Raw genomic sequence first — 23,656 nt, forward strand, 5'->3', positions numbered from 1 at the left:
GTGTTGATAATGTGTTGTGAAATTGAGGAGCACAATGGAGCATAATGGATATGAAGAAAAAATATATAATAATAAAATAAATATATAATAATATAATATAATAATAAATTAAAATTATAAAATAACTAATGAAAATTTAATAATATGAAAATTAGTGAATAACTACAAGGCACATAGATAAAATAAAAATTAACACATGATTTTTAGGACACTGAGCAATAAGATCTATTTATTTTTATAATATTTATAATATTTAAAATACAATTTTATTTGTTGACTATCTTTTCTCAGTGTTGTTCTACCAGAAAGTTAGTACATTTCAAAGGAAAATTCAACATGTACTATATATAAAATTAAATTTTCATTTTAAAAAAAAAAATTGATGCATTTAACTCATAAAAAATAGAAAAATAAATTTAATTATGTGATACATAAATAAATATATAATATAAATCTTATTTTTAAAATATAAAATTGAAAAATAAATATTAATTAAAAATCCTACTTGATTTTAGGAGTAGAATATTTTTAAAGTAGACGTGAAATTAATTTATTTTTTTTAATGATGTTAATATATTTATTTTATGGAGATTTTTTTCTAAATGACTTTAAGGCACCGCCAACGACAAACATTGACTTAATTTATTTTGACTTGGTAAAATTGCTTTTCATACATTTTGTCTTTAAATTTTGACTTGGTAAAATTGCTTTTCATGCATTGTCTTTAAATTCAATTTAAAGACAAAATGCATGAAAAGCAATTTTTATATCAATGTAGTGTTTTCCCCTTCATAAGATGTACTATTATTTTTTCCCCTAAGGACCAACACTTTAGCTTTAATATAATATCTAAAATGAGTTTAGTGGAATATTCGACTAAAAACAATCGCATACTATTGAACATATAGATATTTTTTGAAACGTTATGTTTTCGTTGGATTTTATTTTCCAAATTTATCTTATTGCACTTGCAATTTTTTTAAATATAAAGTAATAATTAAAGAACTATATGAGGCTGAAAGTACATTTGGGTAATGAATGAAAATAAGAGAGTGCTATAATCATTATTGTAAATCATATGGTACTTGTTGATTTAAAGCCATTCAATTTTCTTTTGTTTTAAATTATTTTATTTTAAAGTGAAATAATTATTTTCTTTGATACATATAAAGGGAAATGCTGACAATGATAGAGTGATGCAAAATTATTCTTAAAAAGGGAAAAAAAAAACAATTATGTCTAATTGCAAAATTGTATTGGATTCAATAAAAATAAAATGATGTGCCAAGACAAAAAAAAATGTAGAAAAAACGAATATTAAACTTAATAATGATTGATTAATTATAGAAAAATATCATTTCATGACATATATAGTTAATATGTATTTTTTAAAAAAAAAAATCACAGATTTTACCTTCTTTCCATTTTTCAAATACAGCATTTGTATGACTTTTCTTAGTGTATTAATTTACACTATATTTGAGCCTAAGTTTGATTTTAATTTTTTTTTTTTTAAAGTTTAAACTTCTTCTTGATTATATAATTACGAATAAGTCCACACAAACATAAATCAACTAACATGAAACATATATTATCGTGATTATAGATCTGATTCTCTCACCCTACATGTCATTAAAAAAAATTACTATACATAACGATTTAGTTCTTTATATAATTAATTTATACTCACTTGATTTTATTAACTCTAAACTTTATTGCTTTACAGTTTAATTAGAAACTCTCATGAAGGTGTGAATATCGATAAATCGATCAAACATAAAATTTATTTTTAAATGTAATTGTTTTTTTAGTGAATTAAATGTGAAGTATGTAGATTTGAACGTCCAATCTCTATGAAAGGATACATGTCTATTATTATTGAGTTAGACTCGTATTCACATATATAATTGTTATATATATATTAAAGTTTAAATTGTTATTGCTACTTATTTCTAATTATGATGATTACAACATTATATATAAAATTAAGGGATAACAACATTGTTATTCACATAAAAGTCAATAGTTTATATATGCTTTGGTTTTTTTTTTTTTTTTGTTTGTTTGTTTTTTTTTTTTTTTTTTTTTAATTTCGTACTACCTTTCAATTTAGTCCCATGTGTTTCTCTAAATTTAGTCTTATTTTTTTGTTTCATATTTTTCAATTATACAATTTTCGTTGGTAAATGTTAAAGATTGGTTGATAATAATAATTTTTTAAAAAGAAAAAAAAAAGAAAGAAAGTCAGAATTTCTAGTTAACTATGTGTGTACTTTCCATTTTAGTTTAGTTTGCACGTGGTTTTCACTGTTTTATTTTTGTGATAAGATTTTAAATAGAACGATCATTTACAAATGAAACGAATGAGGTCGAAAATTCAATCTCTTATTCTCATAATTACTAAAATATAAAACAATTATAGTTATCCAAAACGTATGGAATACTATAATTAAAATCTGGAGAAAAAATATCTCATAGATTATGGGCCTAGTTTTTATTTGGTCTAAGTTTCAAAATGTTATGCTTTTAATCATTAGATTGTGAGATTAGTTTTATTTTAGTTTCGATTTCAAAATGTCGTAGCTTTACATTTGAGATTTGAGTTTTATTTTAATTTGATCCTTAGATTTCACGATTTACACTATTAATCTCATATTTTCACTAAATTTTAATTATATGTCTCGAGTGTTAATGTCTATTAATTAATTAAAAAAACTCTTATAATTATAATTAATTAAGTTTCATTGTTTTTTATCGTAATTAAAATTAAATTTGAAAGTTCACTTTAAAATTATTTTAAACTAATTAACGGACATCAACGGCAAAGACATAAAACGAGTATTTGAGTGAAAAATTAAAAGTTAAAAGTGTAAACTTTAAATCCTATGGACCAAATTGAAATAAAACTTAAATTTTAAGAGTAAACTAGTAACATTTTGAAATTTAATAACTAAATTAAAATCAAACTCAAACCTTAAAAACTAAATATAGTTGAAAACAAAAAATACGAAGACATGTCATTAATTTAAAAGCAAGTTTAGAATATTGATTTTTCAATTTTATGAATATATCGAAAGGTCAATGTCAATGACAATTTTAATGAAAAAGATAATTAACAATTTAGTTATTTTTACCTCCAAAACAAAGCTATAAATGTTATTATTGTTATTATTTTGACAAATAGCTAGAATTGGACTTCTAACTTCAAATTTAACAATATAAATACTATACTTCAGTTATACTCATGTTGGCACTATAAATGTAATTAGATTTAATACTACTTTGTTCTCCATATTTTAAAAGTGACCAATTTGGTCTCTACATTTTCAAATTTTGTTCTTTTTGACTCGTGTACTTTTAAAATGTTAATTTTGGTCATTGTACTTTGAAAAAAGTAACCATCTTGCTCCTTTCATTTTCAATTTTATTTATTTTTTAGAGATTAAAATAATCACTCTTTGAAAGTTTAAAGACTAAAATGAATTGAAGTTGAAAGTACAAGAAGAACCAAAATGAACCGAAAGAAAAAAAATAGAAGAACTAAATCAATATTTAAACCATGTTATTATAAAATATTTAAGGAAAATACATTTTTGGTCATAGGTTTTGGGTATAGTTTCTATATGGTCTCGAGATTTCAAAATATTACACATTTAATATTTAAGATTTGATTTTGGTTTCATTTTAATCTATAAGTTTCAAAATGTTACAATTTTATCATAGAAATTTGAGTTTTGTTTCAATTTGGTCCATAAGTATCAAGGTTTTACATTTTTAACTTAAAATTTTCAGTAAATACTCATTTTAAATCATTGGTGTCAATGTTTATTAATTAGTTTAAAACAATGATGAAGTAAATTTTTCTATTTAAAAAAATGTAGAAAAAAGTGAAACTTAATTAATTAAGTTGTTTAAAATTTATTAATATACATTAATACAAACAATAAAAAATGAATATTTAATGAAAATCAAGGTTAAAAGTGTAAATCTCTGATCTTAATAACTAAATTGAAATAAATTCAAATGTTAAGAGGAAAATTATAATATTTTAAAATTAAGATACTAAATTGAAACTTAACTCAAAAACCTAAGAACTAATCATCTAAACTTCTAGACTTCTCCAAATCAAATTAAAACTAGATCTAAAACTTTGATAAAAAAAAATATTTAACCATTCAATGTATGTATATATAATATCATAATGTCTCTTTTTTAAAAAAAATAAAATAAAATAAGGCGTCGCCTTTGCATAAAAGGTAGTAGAAGAGAAGCAGCAGTGGGAGTTCTCTTTCAAAACAAACAAAACCATTTTTTTAGAATACTTGTTAACAAACACCAACTACTTCCCCTTTCTTTCTACTTTACAATTACACCTCAAATCCCCGCCTTCAACCTCCTCTCCTCCGCCCTCTCCTCCGCCCCCATCTCCTCCTCCGGCCGCCGCACCACCCCTCTTTTTCCACTAATCTCCATCTCAACCACCATGTCTTCTTGAAATAAAAATTACCCTCTTTCTTCGGTAAGTAATTAATTAATTTCCCACTCCCAATTCTCCTAATTTTTACCTTCATTAGTTTCTCTACTTAATTTTATTTACTTATTTGTTCCTCTTCTGATCTCACCATTTTAACCAATCCCATCATTTTCTTGAGTTGCAATTTCTTTTTTTACATAAATACAGTCAAATTTTATTGCAATCCATAATTTTCTTTTAGAAAATTTTCCAATAGAAGGAATTTTCTCAGGAACTTTTCCCGAGAAAATCCCAGTTGGAATTCCGAGAAAAAAATATAACTTTTTGGGAACTGGGATTTGAGCATCTTCATAAGATCTGAAATGGGTTGCTGAAAATTCAATTAAAAAAATTTTAATTTTATTTAATTAAATTTCTTTGTGTACTATTTTATTGATATTTCATTTTCTCTGTTTTTGGTTGTTTGCCGGAGGCTGGCTGTCTCCATTTTTTCCTGCAATTGGATCTTTTATATTACCGTTGAAAACGTTAATTAAAACAATAATAATTAAAGTCTGTTTCAAACCCCAGTTGCAATTTTATTATTAATCAACCACTTAATTACTCTTTTTTTTTTTAATTACTTACTTTTAGATTTTTTTTTTTTAAAGGAAAAAAATATATTACCATTCATTACTAATTTATGAATTGGATATTTTTGCAATCATTGGCCTCCGCCGTTTTAGTCGGCGGTTTTTGGCCGGAAAAAAAGAAAAAGGATTTAGATTCGGTTGACGGCGACGGAGCAATGGGAATGAAACGAGGGAAGATCTTTAAGGTAAGAGATTGTTATTTAAGGATGGAGATTGAATAATTTTCCGACATGTCGTTTTTTGGGTTTTGCTTATGATGTTTTGTCGACTTGTTTCTCCGCCGTAGTCGTCGTGGCCCAGGGTTGTTGCGAGAAACTGGCTGAATTTTCCGGCCGACAAGCATGGTTTTCAGTCCGATTTCGTCACTCAAGGTAAATTTAAGAGAATTTTAACTTAGACTTGAGGTTAATTTTTTCATGTTAAAAGTAAATATAAGAGAATTTTAACTGATTTTAGGACATGTTTGAAACTTAGAAAAGGTTTAAATTATTTTTGTATGACTTTAATATTTAGTTTTATAATTTATTTTAGGGGATTTTTAAAAATAGAAAAATCAGATAAATTATTTATATAAAATAGTAAAATTTAATCTGGTTTTTTTTTTAAATTTTTAAATAGTTGTACATTTGCTACATCTGTAAAAAAATTTACTGCAATTTTAAAAGTTACAAACAATTAAAATTAAGCTTTGGACTAATTTTAAAATGATAAATTTAATAATTTCAAAATTATCTGTTAACAATTTAATAAAATTCACATTTTGCATTACCTTGATATGTAAAATCTAGTCAATGACAGCTTTTGAAGCTGTCTTTTGGGGAATTTTGGGGCCTCGTTCAACAATTTTTTAATCATATTTTCAAATTTAAGTTTGAAATTTGCGTTACTGATGGTTTCTTAAAAATATGCTCCACAAGAGTAATTTTTAGATTCAAAATACTATTTTAGTTTTTGTATTTTAAGATTTGTTTTATTTAGTCTATATATTTTTAAATGAATAAATTTAATTTTTGTATTTTTAAGATAATAAAAATAATTCCCAATTTAATAATAATAATAATAGCAATAATAATAACAACAATAAATTTCTGTTAACAAAAATACTTTAAGTGAGTTTTCAAGAAAAAAAAGCTTTAAGTGAATATCTTGATTAAAAAAAAAAAAAAAAAATTTATATGTTAGCCTTTTTCTTTTGGTAAAAGATAATCACAAATTAATAACAGAGACTTATTTTTAGTTTTGAAAAGTTTAGATTTGTGTCTGTTATGCCTTTATGATTGGGCTTTTAATTTCGTGCCTATAAGGTTTCTAATGTTTTCGAAATTTTAAAAAATTAATTGTTTAATAAATTTAAATTTAAATTTCATGCCTCAATTGAATTTAAAACAATAATATATAATTAAAAATTCAATGACTTGAAGCGAATGGGATGAAATAGATGCCATTTCTAAAGTTTAATGAATAAACTTGTGATTTCGTGTAGTTTTTACAAGTCATGTACGGATGAATTTCAAACGAACAAATACATTTACAAGTACAAAACACTTAAAATTGTAAAAATTAAAATAGAATAAATCTAGAAATGATAACGATTTAGTTATGTAGTTTTTGGAAATTAAGTTTAATTATTCTTTTAATTGAAATTTAGCTGAAAATTTAATTTGAAACCATAACAAAAAAAAAAAAAAAAAAAAAAAATTGAAGTAAGCAAGCACAAAATTCAAAAACGAAAATGTTATCGAATCGAATCACAACAGTGTAAATGGTTACACTAATAAAATTTCTAATGGGTTTTAGATTGATCGGTTCGATTTAAATAAATTTTTAGTTAGATTTGTCGTTTTGGTTTTTTGTTTAATAGAGAGGAGGAGCTGTTCCGATCAAGACCGCTGCGCCGTCGTGCCGGAAGAAGATATCGGAGGTAACTTTTTTTTTCTTTTAAATAATTTACTGTGCAGCGTCGCAGTAATAATAATTTTCTACAGATCTCAGGCACTTCCGAACCGTCAGATCAATTTACCTGATTTGATCAGTGGACAATAAAGAGAAAAGACTTTTAATTAATAACCCATCATGAAAAAAAATAGAGTTGAAAAACTCTGCCGTCTTTGGGATCTGTGCCACGTGGACGGTGGAGGATTCGGGTGCAAGACTTAGTGTGTAGTCCTGACTTTTGCAGAGTATAGGCTCTAGGGTTTTTGTTATTTTATATGTAAGTTCCACGTGTTTGTTTCTGATTGGGTCTCTTGAATATCTAGTCGAAAGGTGGACAATAGAGAAGACAAGTGGACTTAAAGCTAAGCCCCACAGTGAATCTCTTGACCTGAGGTAATTAATTTTTTCTTGGTTAAAAATCATTTTTGATGTTGAGCCTTTTTCGAGAGGAACAATTTTGTTTCTGAAATTTAGTTTGTAACGATTTAGTGTCTGTATTTTCAATTTTACAGTGATTTCATGTATCAATTTAATTTTTATACTTTCAAAATTTTAACAATTTAGTTTCTCACGTAAAAAATTTATTAATATTAGATGTTAACTTTTAATATTTCATGATGTAAACTTTATATTTTACAAAATATTGAGTCTCTAATTAGTTTAATGATGTATTTATGCATGAAATCATTAAATTCTTAGTTTTTAATAGAAACTAAATTGTCACAAATTTCAAAGTATAGAGGCTAAATTGTTACATTATGAAGTTCATGTATTAAATTATTACAAAATTTAAAGGATAGATACTAAATTGTTATACACCAAGATTTAGGGACTAAAAGTGCTTTGTAACCAAATTTTTTGAAAAAGAAAATGAGTCTTTAATTTGCTTCTCTAATTTTTGAATTTCATACTTCATGTTTTTTTTAGCTTCTTAACTTTTTTTAGGGTTTAGTATTTGTTTTTAGTTTCTCTAATAATTTTTGTTTAATAAAATTAAAAATAGTAAGTGGACATTTTTTTTTAAAAAAAAAATTGTATCATCATATAGAAGGGTTTTTTTTTTCCTTCGAAAAAATATATAAGAATCAAACAATTCTATCTATTTACATATGATACATCTATAAATCGAAATAGATAGGATAATTTTAATTTCTGTATTTTTTTAAAAAGCGGAATTGTATGTGTTGATACTTTAAATTTCGATAAATATAATATGAAATCGTATGATATGATTGTAGTATTAGAAATTTTCTCGACGCACTAAGATTATTGTTTTTGGATTCAATTGGGGGAATTAGGATGTTGGTGGGAACATGGAATGTGGGAGGAAAGTCACCAAAGGATGGCTTGAACTTGAGGGATTGGCTCAACTCTCCAACTTCAATTGACATTTATGTTCTTGGGTATGCTCTCTCTTTCTCATTTTTTGAAAATTGTGTTTGTTTCTTTTCAATCTATCGATGATCTTTTTTTTAAAAAAAAAAACACTTAAACCTTTTGTCATTATAAAAAAAAAATTGAGGTGCAAATTCTAATTTGGTAATATTATTTGAGGACTTTGGTGCATGAATTGACTTCTTAAGTCTAATTCTTGACTGAAGGCAAAGGTTTACCAAGCTCAGGCTTGACTTGTTAAACTTGCATCCTTCCTATTCAAACTTCTTGCAACATGATTTATTAAAGTTTCATTCATTAACAATTTTTTATTTTTTATTTTTTATTTTTTATTTTTTATTTTTTTTTTGTTACTGGTTATTGTTATCACCTTTTAATATGAGGATTTGAATTTTTAGTCAAAATTCAAAACACAAAGCAAATTTTTAGAAACTACTGATTTTAGTTTTTAAAACTTAACTTTGTTTTTGAAAGTATCGGAAAAAAGTGAATAACAAATTGAATAAATCTATGAGTTGAAGTAGTGTTTACAAATTTAATTTTAATAAACGAAAAAATAAACTATTATGAAACGAGACTTAGCCTACGTTTGGTTAGCTATATCAAAAAGTCATTTGAAAAAAAAAATCTTAATAGTTTTTTGCGTTTGGTAAAACATATTTAATTAAATAAGTTAAAATCACTTTAAAAAACGTTAATTTTACGTCTACTTTAAAAGCAATATCCTACTAATTTCTAGATTTTCCTAAAATCAAGTATTATTTTTAATTAATATTTAGTTTTCAATTTTATATTTTAAAAAGAAGATTTATTTTATATATTTATCTATTTCTCACATAATCAAATATGTTTTCTATTTTTTATAAGTTAAATGTATCAATTTTTTATAAAAAAATATACCATATTGATTTTTTTTTAAAATAAAGCTATTTTTCTTAATATTTAAAAATTGATCTATAACGAACAAATTTTATCATATTAAACAGTTATTTTAAATTTTAAATTAAAAAATATTATAAGTCTATTTTAGTTATTATATCTAAAATAAGATATTTTGTATTTATTTTTCATTATTGTATCTAAAATAAGATATTTTGTATTTATTTTTCAAACACTCTAACATACACATTTTCATGACTGATTTTTTTAAAAACATAGTTGCCAACAATTATTTTAAAAACTATGACAACCCAAAATGAAGCGTTAAACTTTTCTACTCTACCTCTAAATTTCGGCTTTGTAATTTACTCAAAACCGAGCCTCTACTCACACCCTTAACATTGAAAAAGTGGGTAATTTGTTTTTTTTAATAAAGTATAATGATTCCCTAGAATTGTGTACTTGAAGAGTCATTTCAATATATTGCCTATCACTAACTTACTGCCCACCAACCCTCTTTCCTCTCCTTATCTCTCTAGCTGCTCACGCGCCACCGTGAGCGGTTGTTGTTTAGTTAGTTGAACTTCCCATTTTGTTAGTGCCTTTCTCTTTCTAACTTTTGTTTTTGGTTGAAACTCAAAGTCTCAAAACAATGTAAAACTAGGGAAGTTTTTTGTTTAAAAGGGGAAAAGACTTTCTTGTCACTCTGTCTTTGAAAAGAAAATAAAATGACATTTTTTTTTTTGGGAAGATTTGTTAGATCTTTGAATTAATTCATATGTTAGGGGCATTTCAGAGCAAAAAAAAAAAAAAAAAGGAAAATGAGAGTCGGCTGAAAATGAAATGCTTTGAAAATAAGATTTGTAGGATGTAGACTATGTTTAATTATTGTGGAAATCCTAATAATGAATTTTAAAAATTAATAAATTGAATTTAAAATTTGACTTCTTCATGAGAGATTGCTATTGAAAGTCAACAATGTTTTGTAAGTTAATTCTGTAATATTTATTAATAGGTTCCAAGAAATCGTGCCCCTAAATGCAGGCAATGTGCTTGGGGCGGGAGATAGTGGCCCTGCTGCCCAGTGGCTATCCCTCATCCACCAAGCCCTCAACACCGACGACGTTGATTCTCCGACATCAAAAAACCAGCAGCAAGCGCCCCAGAAGCCGAGGCATAGTTTCTCCGACTTGCTCGCTTTAGAAGACGACAATGAAACCGGGGTGTTTTCGCCCGGTAACCCAATGCAGCGACGGTATTGTCTTGCAGCAAGCAAACAGATGGTGGGCATTTTCTTGTGTGTGTGGGTTCGAGCGAATCTTTATAAACACGTCTCGAATTTGAAGGTCTCCAACGTCGGAAGAGGCGTTATGGGGTTTCTTGGTAACAAGGTAAGCTATAATTATGTATATATATAAAAAAACTCGGAGTAATCGAGTTCAAGTCGAACCCGAATGATGTTTTGTGGTGCATTGATAGGGATCTGTGTCCATTAGCATGACATTGAACCAAACAACATTTTGCTTTGTATGCACCCATTTGACCTCTGGGGAGAAGGAAGGTGATGAAGTAAAAAGAAACTCAGATGTGAGTGAAATTTTGAAGAAAACTAGGTTTTCACATTCTTGTAGAGCTACAACTAGAGCACAGCCACCTCCTCCTGAGACCATATTGGATCATGAGTAAATTCCCTTCCCTTTCTTCTTTTCCTATTAACTCGATCAAATCAAACCGCTCGTATGATTCTAACAACAATGTATATGCAGCAAGGTCATCTGGCTTGGGGATCTGAACTATCGGCTTTTGACTGGCTGTGGGGAAACACACGAGCTTCTTAGAAAAAACGATTGGCAGGCACTTCTAGAGAAAGATCAGGTGAGTTTGATTCCGGATGGAAACTTTGAATCAACTAGATTCTGAACTTTAAAATTTGATTTCTTTTTATTTGATGTTTGGCAGCTAAGGTTAGAGCAACGAGCTGGTCGAGTGTTTAAAGGGTGGGAAGAAGGAAGAATACAGTTTGCTCCAACTTACAAATATATCACCAATTCTGACCATTATGTTGCATTGACCTCCAACTCCAAGCCATCCAAAGAGAAACGCCGCACTCCAGCTTGGTATGTTTTGTCAATTCTTGCAAAATCTCACCTGCAAAAGATGAAGCTTATTAACCTGCAAAGAAGGGTAAATATTTCTGATTGGTTTCTTTTTATCGAACACTTGATAGGTGCGATCGGATATTATGGAGAGGGGTAGGAATGAAGCAGATGTGGTATGTTAGAGGGGAGTCTAGATTCTCAGATCACAGACCTGTTTATTCACTGTTTTCAGTCCAAGTTGACTTGGCAAACAAAAATCTGGCAACTGCCAACTCTAACATTGCTGCTGCAACAAAACCGTCAATCGACACTGCCTTGTCATCTTTATGTACAGCCAAAATCCAAGCTGAAGAACTCTTGCTCAGGGCGGAAACGACTGACACCTCCCTTCAGTAACCGTAACTAGTCTTGGAAAGTAACCAATGTATATTTGATTTCCAAGTTTCCAACAGCTGAAAACTGAAAGCTGCAAGCTTAAGGCTATAGCCAATCTGGCCGCCATCGACCAATCAACAGTAGGCGTGGTGACTGATAGATCTCAAGTGCTTGAGCTATGAAGCACATAAATCGTGCTTGTGGGTCAACCATACATTTCAGTCTGGTGATTCTTTTATTTTGTTTAAGGAAAAGGAATCAAATCAAGCAAGATGTGGGCGTCAAGCTCAAAATTTTGATATAGTTTTTTGAGAAATTTGTAGATATATAATTGGGAATGTTAATGATAAAAAGTTGGGTGGGCAGCAGAAGTATATAAGAAAGCTAGAAAAAATGGGAAATGGGAAGAATGATGACTGCATCCCTGGATTTATCTATTCTAACATGTTTATATTTAACGGCAAGTTTCATACAAGTATATGTTCATATTCTAACTAACTGAAAGTTCATCGTCTTTTATGGTTTTCATTCCAACCACAGAAAAAGAACTGATTTAGAAAATGGGTACAGAGATGGAGTAGACTCAGCCTGCAACTTCCATTACTAATTAAAGAGATTCAGTTTATGAAACACTTGTAAACTCAACTACGAAATGGACTTACATTAAAATATGAAACTTCTTTTGCAGTTTGAAATAAAATACGGGGCAGATGAACCATATAATTAATTTCCAGATAAAGGATTTACTATGAACTCCCAAATTGAGTTCTATTATAGTACTAGTGAAAAAAAATGACAGAAAATGAAGCACGAGTAACCTAATTGTATTGCCTTGCAAATAAACCACCTTTAGTGTAGCTGTCTTAAGATCCACAACAAGCTGACTTCTGAGCAGTTTGAGAAGCCCCTGCTCCGTTATCCGCTTGGTTTATCTTGATTGTTTGAGGCTGCATTTTCCCAACAGGGGGGAGAGAAAGGCTCAGTACATGGACAACCAAAACAGATTCATGCACAAAGCATCGCATAATAAATCAACAGAAGAAATTGTGGGCCATAAAACCTAAAAAGGTTCATACCTCAGCCTTGGAGTCGCTGTCAGCAAGCCTTTGCTTGATATCCTTAGCTATGGAGAAGAAAACTTCTTCCACATTCAAATTTGTCTTTGCACTCTGAAATATAAAACATCTTGAGTTCAAAATATATACACACACAATACAACATCTTCAAGACATGTGATCTAAAGTCTAAACTACTATTCAGGAGGAAACAAATTCAAGAACAGTCAACTATTTTACTCACAGTCTCAAAAAACTTGATGCCGTACTCATCTGCGAGAGCTTGACCTTTTGATGTAGGAATAGCCTGAATGAAAGTTCCATTTTCAATTACCAATTCACTGAGACTTGAACATTCATAGATTTCTGAGGGAAGTAGATGTGCAAGCACACAAGTTGAAGTAACAAAACCGTGAAAAAGTGCATACCCTTTTGCTTTCATCCATATCAGCCTTGTTACCCACCAGTATCTTGTTGACATTGTCAGAAGCATGTTGTTCAATGTTGCGAATCCAATTCCTAATGTCTGAATTAATTAAAAGAAAGAAAGTAAGGAAAGAGGAAAATAATCATACCTCGACAGGAACGAAGATCTTGAAAATAAAAATAAAAAGATAATGCCATGAAGGAGAGCGAGAGAGAGAGAGAGAGATGTTCCTCAACGCAATAAATGATTACAAATGCTACTCTAATACAAGTATCTTCGACGGAGAAATATCTGAACCAACTCTAGGCTTCCTACTATGAACTTAGAAGAGCAACAAGCATCTTCAGATTTTTAACCTTTGGTTTAAGATAGAGAAGAATTACTGTTAAATGATGATTCATCCGTGACGTCATACACTAGCAAAATACCCATGGCTCCACGATAGTAAGCTGCAGAAATAAAGAATTGCTTGGAACTTAGTAAACCTCCCAAAAAAAGCAGAAACATTTACATATGAAAACTACACAAATGAGATCAGATCCTTATAAAAAATCGAGTGTCTGAAACTTAGTCAGCATGTAGATCTACATAAGAAGTATCACATCGATAATAATACAATTAAGAAAGGAAAAAAGAATATGTCCCCATTCATCAGGTACTGAAAACAAGGATGGAGATCAAGGATTGCAAACACTTATATGAGAGCAATCGTGCAGAAATTTTAAGATTTGCATGAAAAAGAACATAGGATGAAAGTAGAAAGAAACGAAAAGGACCTCTAGAACCATTCTACAGTTGCATATTCCAATAATGCTAATAAGAGTAGACGATAAAAATGTATACAGACCAGTTGTAATTGTTCTAAACCGCTCCTGACCAGCAGTATCCCAAATTTGCAATTTAATTCGTTTTCCATCAAGCTCAATGGTTCTAATCTTGAAATCAATGCTGTTCGAGTACAACCAAAGCGAGATCAGGAAGGCCAGGCAAATAAAGTAAAGGAGAAATAAAATTAATTTCGATATCACAATGTAGAATGCACGTACCCTATGGTTGTGATGAAACTAGTGGTGAAGGAGCCGTCCGAGAACCGCAAAAGAAGGCAACTCTTTCCCACACCTGCCTTATCATGTCAGAAGAAGTAGCTTGTGATTTTGTAATTTAGGAGCCGAAGTAGAAACCCGAAATCCTACCGGTACAATACAACTCTCACGAAACAAAAGCTAAAACAACATTCTCTTGTCCTACAAATGAGTCAATGACGAATCCTTTCAGGCACTTCACCGCCAATCCATCAGCAGCTTATTATACATTCTAATCTTGAACTCCTCTCATCATATCACAATCACAAGAAAAAGCTCGTGAGCTTATAATTAAGGAGTCCAAGCAGAAAAACAAATTCCTATCGATATTACACGACTGCCACAAAACAAAAACTATAACAACATTCTCTAATCACACCAATGACAAATTATTCCGAAAAATTTCACCGCTGATTCATCAACAACTAATATGCACTCTAGATTCCAACAGAGAAATACTCAAATCGTCTATATTAATGAAACGATATCGAACATTCGCATACAAAAGTAAATTTCCGATTAACAACCAGTTATTTCACAATTAGTGATTCTAAATCTAACGAAACCACGAGATCGCAACTCGAACAACGCAAGAGAGCAAAATTAACGCACCGCTGTCGCCGATCAGCAGAAGCTTGATGAGATAATCGTAATCGGCTCGAGCTCGTGCAGGTGGAGCAGCCATTGAGAAGAACGAAAAGGACAGCTACAAGATCTGGAGAGAATGGCAATGAGAGATTCGACGAGGGGGATGGCGTCGCTTGGTACGGCGGTACCGAACGGCCGTTGAAATCGTTTTCCGGGAGCGGAAACTTTTTCTTTTTTCTTTTTTATTTATTATTATTTTTTAATTGCTCCAGGTTTCAGTCTTAAGGCTACGGGGGGAGAACTCCGTGACCGGTGGATTTTCATACGATTCCATATCTGCGTTGATCTGATGGACGAGAACGAATCTATGAATCCGCGCCTTCATTTCTAGGGGCACTTCTTCTGAGCAGTTGTTCAGGAGTGTACGACGTCGTTTCGGTTGTGGCTAAAAATAGGAAAAAGGATCTCACACCTTATTAAATAATTTCATAGTTTATTATTTATTTATTTTATAGATCTCCCATAACTCTTAGGGGACGTTTGATATGCAATATAAACAGAGAGTTAATTGAGTTGAGTTGAGTTGTAATTATTATCTGGAGATTTACATTATTTGTTTTTGGTATGCAAAGTTAAGTTGAGTTGAGGTATTTGGTATTGTTTTTATAAATGAAATTGATTTTGTCTTTTTTTTTTTTTTTTTTTTTGCTATTATTGATTTTAATTTTCAACTATATACATATTTTATAGCTTTTCTAAGATAAATTTTTCTAAAAAAAAAAACTTCCAACTCTTTTCCATTCAAAAACATAATAAATTCTCTACAAAGCATTCATATACAGAACACAAAATTTTAAATTCATTTTTTTAAACACTCAAATAGAAGTTATTATTCCATTCAAAAACTCAACTTAATCATTAATTACCGTAAAAATTAAAAGGAACTGAAAGGATTAGTGTCATCAAATGAAACTGTTGACATTGTTTTAGATATAAGGGATGAAACTTAAATGTTTAAAAAAAAATCTTATAATTTAAATCATAAAACCAACCAATAGTCTTTTTTTTTTTTTTTACCAATTCGTGGAATATGGATTTACCTTTTTCTAAAACCGGATAAATGATTTAAAAAATATTGATGTCTATTTTTTCTACTATTATGTTGAATCAGTGTACTACTATTATGTTGAATCAGTGTACAGACTACCTTTATTCTTTATTATTTTTTAAAAAAAAATAAAAAAATAAAAACTAAACTAAACTTAAGCCATAATCTTAAATTCCACTATTTCATTAGAATTATATAATATTTGAAAACACCAAAGGATAGATGATTGAACTTTTGTTTAGTGAAACAATAATAGGACGTCATATGTAATATTATTGAAATAGAATAAGAATAATTAGATCTAAAAGAACAGCCATAGAAAGAAAATCAAAAAAGAGAAAGGAGGAGTTGAGAAAGAAAAGGGAAAATAAAGCCCATACGAGTCAGACAGAGAAAAGAGAGAGAAAATGAGAAAGACGAACCAGACGGTGAAATAAGAGAAAATATGAGAGATGGGGAGTAAATGTGAAAAGAACCTGAGAGAGAGAAACAAAAAAGTAATTGATGGAGTTGGGAGAGTAACAAAAACGCGTGGAAATGGGTGAGAGTGAGAATGATAAAATGGTGGGTAATTAAACCCACCGTTTTATTTCTATCAGTAGTCGTCGAAGTTGGGCACACGAAGATTGTAGTGTTGGGATTAGTGTCCTAATTCTCCCATAGTCTCGTAGTTTGTAAACAGTTTGTACACATTGTTATTAATAAAATAAATATTATTTTATTTGCATTTACTCATATCCAATAAACTAAGATTTGTGGTTATTTTATGTAAACTTAAGCATGTATATGAGACATACAAGTGGGGCATGCCTTAAGTGATAACCTAAATGGTATGTAGTATAAGGATAAAAGAGGGATGTCTTATCCTGGTGGCACTATGGATACGACCCGCTTTGTAGATATTTACAAGTGTTGTAAAGTGCTACAAATGGTTTGATCCTGACCATTCATGTGAAGACATGTGAGCGAGGATATCCTATGCAAAGAATTTGTATAAGACCAGACCACGAGATGATTAGTCTCTTTACATAACGTCGTTGATAATTGAGACTTACGTTTCACTAAAACAACCATAGGTGACACGATCTTAATCCTGAGTATTTGGGAACTCCTGCCTATGAGGGTGGTTATTTGATTAGTATGGGTGAAAGTGGCTAGATTGCCAACTCAACAAGCCTACCTTTTTTGGGATTCGTCTGATTGGGGAGCTGGGAACTCAGTTACACAAGACGGAATGCACTCCTTCCTCGAAGCAGGGGTAAGTAGATAAATTGCTCCCTTAAGGGCTGATTTCGGGTCTTTAACATAATGGCCACACCATTTCTTTGGAATAGAGGACTCAATCATAGTAGGACTATGACTTATTGTTCATTAGAGAAATCAGTGGTGCTTAAGGAGTTAAATGTAACTACAAAGGCAAAACGGTAAATTGGCCTAGCTGTACTTACGAGCAATTTGTGAAGGGTTATCACACTGTTGATTGGTTAATATGGATACAAAAATATATGTATAGTACGAAGAGTGCAGCTGTCGGTCTTTAGTGGAGTGCTTGGCAGTTAAGAGATGGTGGATCTCGTGACTAAAGAGTTTAGTCAGCTATTAATGTACCGTTGGCGTTTCAAGCTTCAAATCCATAACGTCCCCTTGGTAGCTCACTGGGTTCAAGTTGAGAATCAGATTTTGGGTTGAATTGAAGTGTTCAAATTATATGTGATATAATCGTGGTGATGTATTAAATACATTAATTGGAGAAATAAATATAAAGATGATTTATATTAAGTACCACAAAATAGGAAAAAAAAAAAAAACTATGGTTTATATGTTTTATATGATGAAATATTAAAATTATAGATTATAAATATAATATGATAAGTTGGTTATCATATTTATTTATAATATATTGATTATATGATAATTAATTTATTTTTATCTAATAACAGATTGAGTGAGAGGTTATCGAAAGTCTTATGGTGACCGTGAGATAAAAAGAATTCCCCCCCCCCTTAAAATTATGGTTGAATTCATTCGGAAAATTCTCATGGAAAAAGCTATCAAGTAAAAAAGTTTTACTAAGCGATAGCGTTGACAGAGTCTAAACAATCGAGCTGGGTTGACTATGCGATAGTTACTCATTGATCGTAGCTACACGATCGAGTAGCAAAGTCTATGCGATAGGCTTCATTTACTAAACGATCGAGTATATCATTTATGTGATAGACAAATTTTCATCTCCCACTTACTCGATCATATATCTCATCTCTTCCTCAATCCAAGAACATACAGAGCCCACAACTCCTATATTATCACATCGAGAATACCAAAGTAACACTTGTGGTAGTGTCCTTACTTTGTTCGTGAATTTAGTTTGACTCAATTGGGTTCGAGGAGCATCAAGTTGTTCGTGTTGTTGGTCGCAGTTTGTTCATTGTATTCATGTGTTGATTTTGGACGCATTGGACTTCGTTCGAGAGATTCTTGAAGAATGATTCTTCAAAGGTACACATACTCTATCATTTGAATCTATTATAGCATGTTGTAATTTTTATTGATGCATAACTTATTAGTTTCTGGTTAGACTGTAATTATTTGTGTTCAATCTAAATGAAATTTGGAACGATCCACTTTCGTTGCTTATGGAAATCTCTGATTATGATTTCCTTCAATTGCTATCAAAGCTAGGTTGTTATGTTATTCCAAATACCATTTTTGTATTGAACTTCTTTTACAGTCTTGGTGGGTTTTAAGTTTGTTTTGCAATATGTTTAAGGCTTAATTGTGTTTGTGGATGTGTTGAAGGATGTTTACGGGATGATTGTCTCCGTTTAAAGTTTTTTTTTTTTTTTTTTTTTTTTTTTTTTTTTTTTTTTTTTTTTTAAAGATTACAAAGTGTTAATTTGCAAGGGCCTTTGCGTTTTTGGGCATAATTAACAAACAATCGAGTATGTATTCAAAGTGTTTGATGTTTTTTGAGTCGTTCGTGATGAAGTTTCGAAGCATGGAGATGAAGTTCTCATTGAGGAAGAAGACCAAAGGTTGGTCATATCGTGTAGCCCAAGCTAAAGAATCGTTGAAAATTGGCTAAACGATGGGATAAAGAGTTTTCTCTATCGCATACCGTTGGTTGTTCAATCGCGTGGACACTTGAGGTAGATGATCGCATAGAGTATTTGATGCTCATCGTTTAATAAAAGGCGTGCGCACTAAACGACCGTGTAGTTCAGCATGCTTCATCACATAGTCACTGACTACACAATCACACGGTATACGACACCTTACGCTTGCTCAGTGATCATTTAGACGATTGTACTTCACTGCGTCGTTGTCGTCTACTTGATCATGTGAGGCTTGTATTGCACGATCGTGTGAACTTATGCTTTATCGCATAGTCAAAAGTACACGATCGTTGTTAAACGATCGTTTATGCTCATACAACGTTGCTAAACGATTGAGTAAATAGTTTATCTGTCGTGTAGATGATCACAAGGATTTGTTACACGATCAAGAAGACAATGAGCTTCACCCAGAGGTTCAAGACCCGGTTCACCTGTTTGAACCGGTGATTCATTGCTCTTTGTAATATTTACCTTTGTTTTTTTTTAGGATTTGAGGCTAGTTATCCCGGTTCATCAACTTTTATTTAATGTACATGAGATGTATGTTGGTTTATATGTCATAGTGTATGACATATAGATTTAAAACCCACATTAGATTATGCATTTTATTCATACATCATATATTATAAGTGTTATAATATAGTTATTGGCATGATAAAATTACAAGAAATCATGCTCATGCATCATGAAATATAAGAGTTATATTTATGCATGTATTAAACATTTTCATGCATCATCTTTATATTATAAGAGTTATAGTATAAGGGTGTATGAGAGCATATATGCTTGGTTCATTGTTTTGTTATATTAATGTTATATAAAAGAAGCAATGAATGAGCAATGTATGGAACATGACACTTAGGCTTGTTTATAAGAGTTATGAATGCCTTGTATGTGTTGCTTCGCATTGTGGATGGTTTTGGTTGTTTCCGGTTATAAATGTTATAATGGAAATTAGAACTAAAATCAATAAGAAAGAGTTGCACATGAACTTAGGTGAACTCATGTTTTAAAAGGGTTTTAAAATTGATTGAGATAAACCTAAGTTTCTGGTTCTAATGAGATTAGATACCTATGTTTAATCTTTTGAATCAGTTTAATATGATTAAATTGATTTCTATGAAAGATTAAATTTGTATTAAATCTATCTATAAGGGATATTTTGTCTAAGGCGGGTTCTGTCTAGACTAGGGTATTTAAGCTGATGGAAACAGAATACTCCTACCTGGGAACCTACCTGAAAACGTGAATTGGATAGATTTGCCACAAGCATGCAATAGTTAATCAAAGACTTCGTTAAAGAGTTTACTTTCTAAAGTAAGAGTTACTTTTGGGTAAACCTAAAAAGTCACCTAGTTAAAATCGTTAGTCATGTTTTTTTCTAAGTAAACTAAACCCTAGGTTATCAAATACTCAGTGGGAGGAAAAGATGTATATGATATGTCAATTCCATTCACGTTTCTCCCTGAATTTCACGCCGTAAGATTCATGCTTGACCTTGTGGTTCCTTGGGAGCATCCCCCTTCGGATGGTGTTTGCATGAGTCAATATCTAGGTGGACGAAGAGAGTGTTTTATAGTAAGTGGGTGAAAAATGTGTGTCAACATGTCCTGCGGTCTCCTTCATTGGTTTGCACCGTGAGATCTTCTTGCACGGCCTCGTGGCGCCCTGGGAGCATCCCCCTTCGGATGTTTTTTGTGTTGTTGGTCAATATCAAGGTGAACTCCAAAAATGGATAGGGTCGCTTTAGTTTTTGCTCCAATTAGATTTTTTTCCCTTCAGATTGGCTGTTTGGAACAGAACTCTAAGATCTAAAATGAAAGGTCACACTTACGGAAAATTGTTAAGCAAGTTAATGATTTATTGACCAAATCAATGGTGGCTTGTTGTTATAAGAACAAGAATTGTTCTGGTATTAATGACTGGTTGAGAGTGTCTCAATTCAGAGGAGGGATAAATTAACTACCTTTCGATGGCTTTTATCCTAAACCACTGAAGCGTCATTGTGAAACTAGATGTCACACAAGGTTCATTTAAGTTTTGCTAAACCTGATTGGATGTTGTTTTTCAAAAGAGTATTTGCTAAATTCTAATGTAGACCAACGTGTTTGTGTTTTTCAACAACATGAATGATTTTTCGTTAGTTGCCTCTTTTAATTTGATCGATTACATACATTGGAAATAGTCTCTTAAAACATATTTCGTGGTAAATCACCTCGAGTTTGTCATGGCCGAGGAGTGTCCTCAAGTATCGACCCTTAATGCACTTTGAAATGTTCGTAATGCATGTGAGGTATGGATGAAGGCTAACTTGTTAGCTCGACTTCACATTTTGGCTAGCATACCCGATGCATTGGTCAAAAGGGTTGAGAACATGATCATTGTACATCAGATCATGGACTCGTTGCAAAAATTGTTTGAACATCAATTCTCACTTTTTGAGCACAAAGGGATGGATGACAAAGAAACCAATAGTATCAGTTCCAAAGATAATCTCCAGCCTTTCTTGAATGTCAAGGGAGTACAAGAGAAAACAATTATTGTTGACTCTGAAAAGTTCATCAAAGAGAATTGTTCTCTGACATGGAACTTGGAGCTTATTTAGGTTCTGATACTGATCCCACTACTCTTCAGAAGAGGAAGAAGTCTAAAGATAGTAAATGTGATTTATTTGTCTTGGAGACGTATTTGGTAGAGAATGATGATTCTGCCTGTATACTTGATTTATCTGCTAATAATCACGTAAGTTCTTCCTACCAAGGATTTAGTTCCTGAAAAAAATTAGAAGATGGAGAGATGACTCTTCGAGTCGGTACTGGTGAAGTTGTTTCAGCTGTTGCTGTAGGCAGGCTGAAGTTATTTTTGGACAAGAAATGTTATCTGTTATTGGATAATGTATTTGTAGTTCCTCATATCAAGAGGAACTTAATCCCGATTTCTTGTCTGATCGAACAAGGTTATACCGTCTCATGTTCTGATAGTAAAATGTTTATTTTCAATGGTATGGAGATTGGTTTTGGTTCAACGGAAAATAACTTAGATGTACTAAGGCTGTTAGTCATAAAAGCTTTGTTTAATACTGAAATATTCTGAACGGCGACAACTGCAAAAAGATCAAATGTTTCTTCTAAGGAACACATCCATCTATGGCATCTAAGGTTAGGTCACATCAACCTCAATAGGATTGAAAAGTTGGTGAAATGTGGACTTTTAAAGAGTTTAGAAGAAAACTCTTTGCTGGTATGTGAATCATGCCTTAAAGACAAGATGACCAAATGACCTTTTATTGAAAAAGGTTATAGAGTTAAGAAAACCTTAGAGCTTATACATTCAGACCTCTATGGTTTGATGAGTGTTTGAGCTCGAGGTGGGTATGAATATTTCACCTCTTTCATAGATGATTATCCAAGATACGGGTATCTATACCTAATACAACGTAAGTCTGAAGCTTTTGAAAAGTTTAAGGAGTATAAGGTTGAAGTTGAAAACTTGTTAGATAAGAAGATAAAAATACTACGGTCTGATCGTGGTAGAGAGTATATGGACCTTAAATTTTAGAACTATATGATAGAATATGGAATTACGTCCCAACTCTCGGCCCCAGGTACACCTCAGTACATCTCAGAGAGTGAGTGCAAGTGTCGAATTATCAAAAGTAGCAAGAATCAATTGTTGAGGGTCACCACATGTAGAGTTGTTAGGGTGATTTCACCACATTATATATATATATATATATATATATATATATATATATATATATATACACACACACACACACACTCAGTTTAAAAAAAATGGTGGTTTTTTCATGTATAACTCTAAAAGAGGCCCATCCATATGAAAATCCCTAAAATGATATTTTTAATTATGGAAAAAAATATTTTTATATTCTTTAAGTTTTGGATTTAGTTTTTATATGGTCAATAAGTTTCAAGATCTACACTTTTAACATCAATTTTTTAACCAAATAATATCTTTGTATTTGGTGTTAGTGTCTATTAATTAATTTCAATAATTGCGAAGTAGAATTTATAAATTAATTTCAATAGAAATTAAAAATAGTGAAATTAAATTATAATTATCTCAAATATTTCAAAATTAATTAACTTATAATAACATTAAGGCTAAATTATAAAAAATGCCATAAAACTTTGTACTTTGTGTAAAAAATACACTTAAACTTTAAAAAATAGTTCAAAAGTATCCCTACGATTAGTTTTGGATGGAAACTGTTAAAGTTTTGTTTCAGAAATATCCCAAAACGTTCAAAAGTTTAAAAAATAACCTTAAACTTAAAACAAAAGTTAAAAAATTATCACTTAGAATCTGAACAAAGTTTGTTAATACGTCATTGCAAAAATAAGTCTAATTTTTTAAAATAAAATTTTAAAAATGCTCATACCGTTAGTATGATGATCAAATTTTTTGATTTTTTTTTAGTTAGAAAAAAAACCAATTTAAAAATAAATTATATAGATATCATCACTTTTTCCA

At 30.6% G+C, this 23,656-nt stretch overlaps 2 protein-coding genes across 2 annotated transcripts; one reads left to right on the forward strand and one right to left on the reverse strand.

The window, feature by feature from the left end:
- The first annotated feature begins 4,223 nt into the window (after positions 1-4,223).
- Positions 4,224-12,287, forward strand: LOC120091166 (DNAse I-like superfamily protein). The gene is made up of 11 exons (XM_039049057.2): positions 4,224-4,519; positions 5,200-5,291; positions 5,393-5,477; positions 6,968-7,027; positions 7,365-7,434; positions 8,340-8,444; positions 10,331-10,706; positions 10,795-10,997; positions 11,082-11,190; positions 11,275-11,432; positions 11,543-12,287. Exons 2-11 carry the CDS (start codon positions 5,262-5,264, stop codon positions 11,808-11,810), a joined length of 1,464 nt encoding a protein of 487 aa, XP_038904985.1. The 5' UTR covers positions 4,224-4,519; positions 5,200-5,261; the 3' UTR covers positions 11,811-12,287.
- Positions 12,288-12,362: 75 nt separating this feature from the next.
- LOC120091167 (ras-related protein RABE1a-like) lies at positions 12,363-15,300 on the reverse strand. Its single transcript, XM_039049058.2, has 8 exons — positions 14,966-15,300; positions 14,318-14,390; positions 14,119-14,219; positions 13,655-13,720; positions 13,273-13,370; positions 13,089-13,151; positions 12,866-12,958; positions 12,363-12,736 (listed from the first exon to the last, which is right to left on the reverse strand). The coding sequence occupies exons 1-8, from the start codon at positions 15,036-15,038 to the stop codon at positions 12,653-12,655; spliced, it is 651 nt and encodes a 216-aa protein (XP_038904986.1). The 5' UTR covers positions 15,039-15,300; the 3' UTR covers positions 12,363-12,652.
- Between the last annotated feature and the right edge of the window lie 8,356 nt (positions 15,301-23,656).

Source organism: Benincasa hispida, chromosome 11 (assembly GCF_027475165.1).
Source record: "Benincasa hispida cultivar pf3 chromosome 11, pf3_genome.v1.1, whole genome shotgun sequence".
Taxonomy (NCBI): domain Eukaryota; kingdom Viridiplantae; phylum Streptophyta; class Magnoliopsida; order Cucurbitales; family Cucurbitaceae; genus Benincasa; species Benincasa hispida.

Coding starts and splice junctions, on each gene's coding strand:
- LOC120091166 (XM_039049057.2), top strand. CDS start 5,262: ATGGGAATGAAACGAGGGAAGATCTTTAAG. Junction 8,445..10,330: donor ATTGACATTTATGTTCTTGG/GTATGCTCTCTC, acceptor ATTTATTAATAG/GTTCCAAGAAATCGTGCCCC. Junction 10,707..10,794: donor TGGGGTTTCTTGGTAACAAG/GTAAGCTATAAT, acceptor GTGCATTGATAG/GGATCTGTGTCCATTAGCAT.
- LOC120091167 (XM_039049058.2), bottom strand. CDS start 15,038: ATGGCTGCTCCACCTGCACGAGCTCGAGCCGATTACGATTATCTCATC. Junction 14,391..14,965: donor TCTGCTGATCGGCGACAGCG/GTGCGTTAATTT, acceptor ATGATAAGGCAG/GTGTGGGAAAGAGTTGCCTT. Junction 14,220..14,317: donor AGTTTCATCACAACCATAGG/GTACGTGCATTC, acceptor GTACTCGAACAG/CATTGATTTCAAGATTAGAA.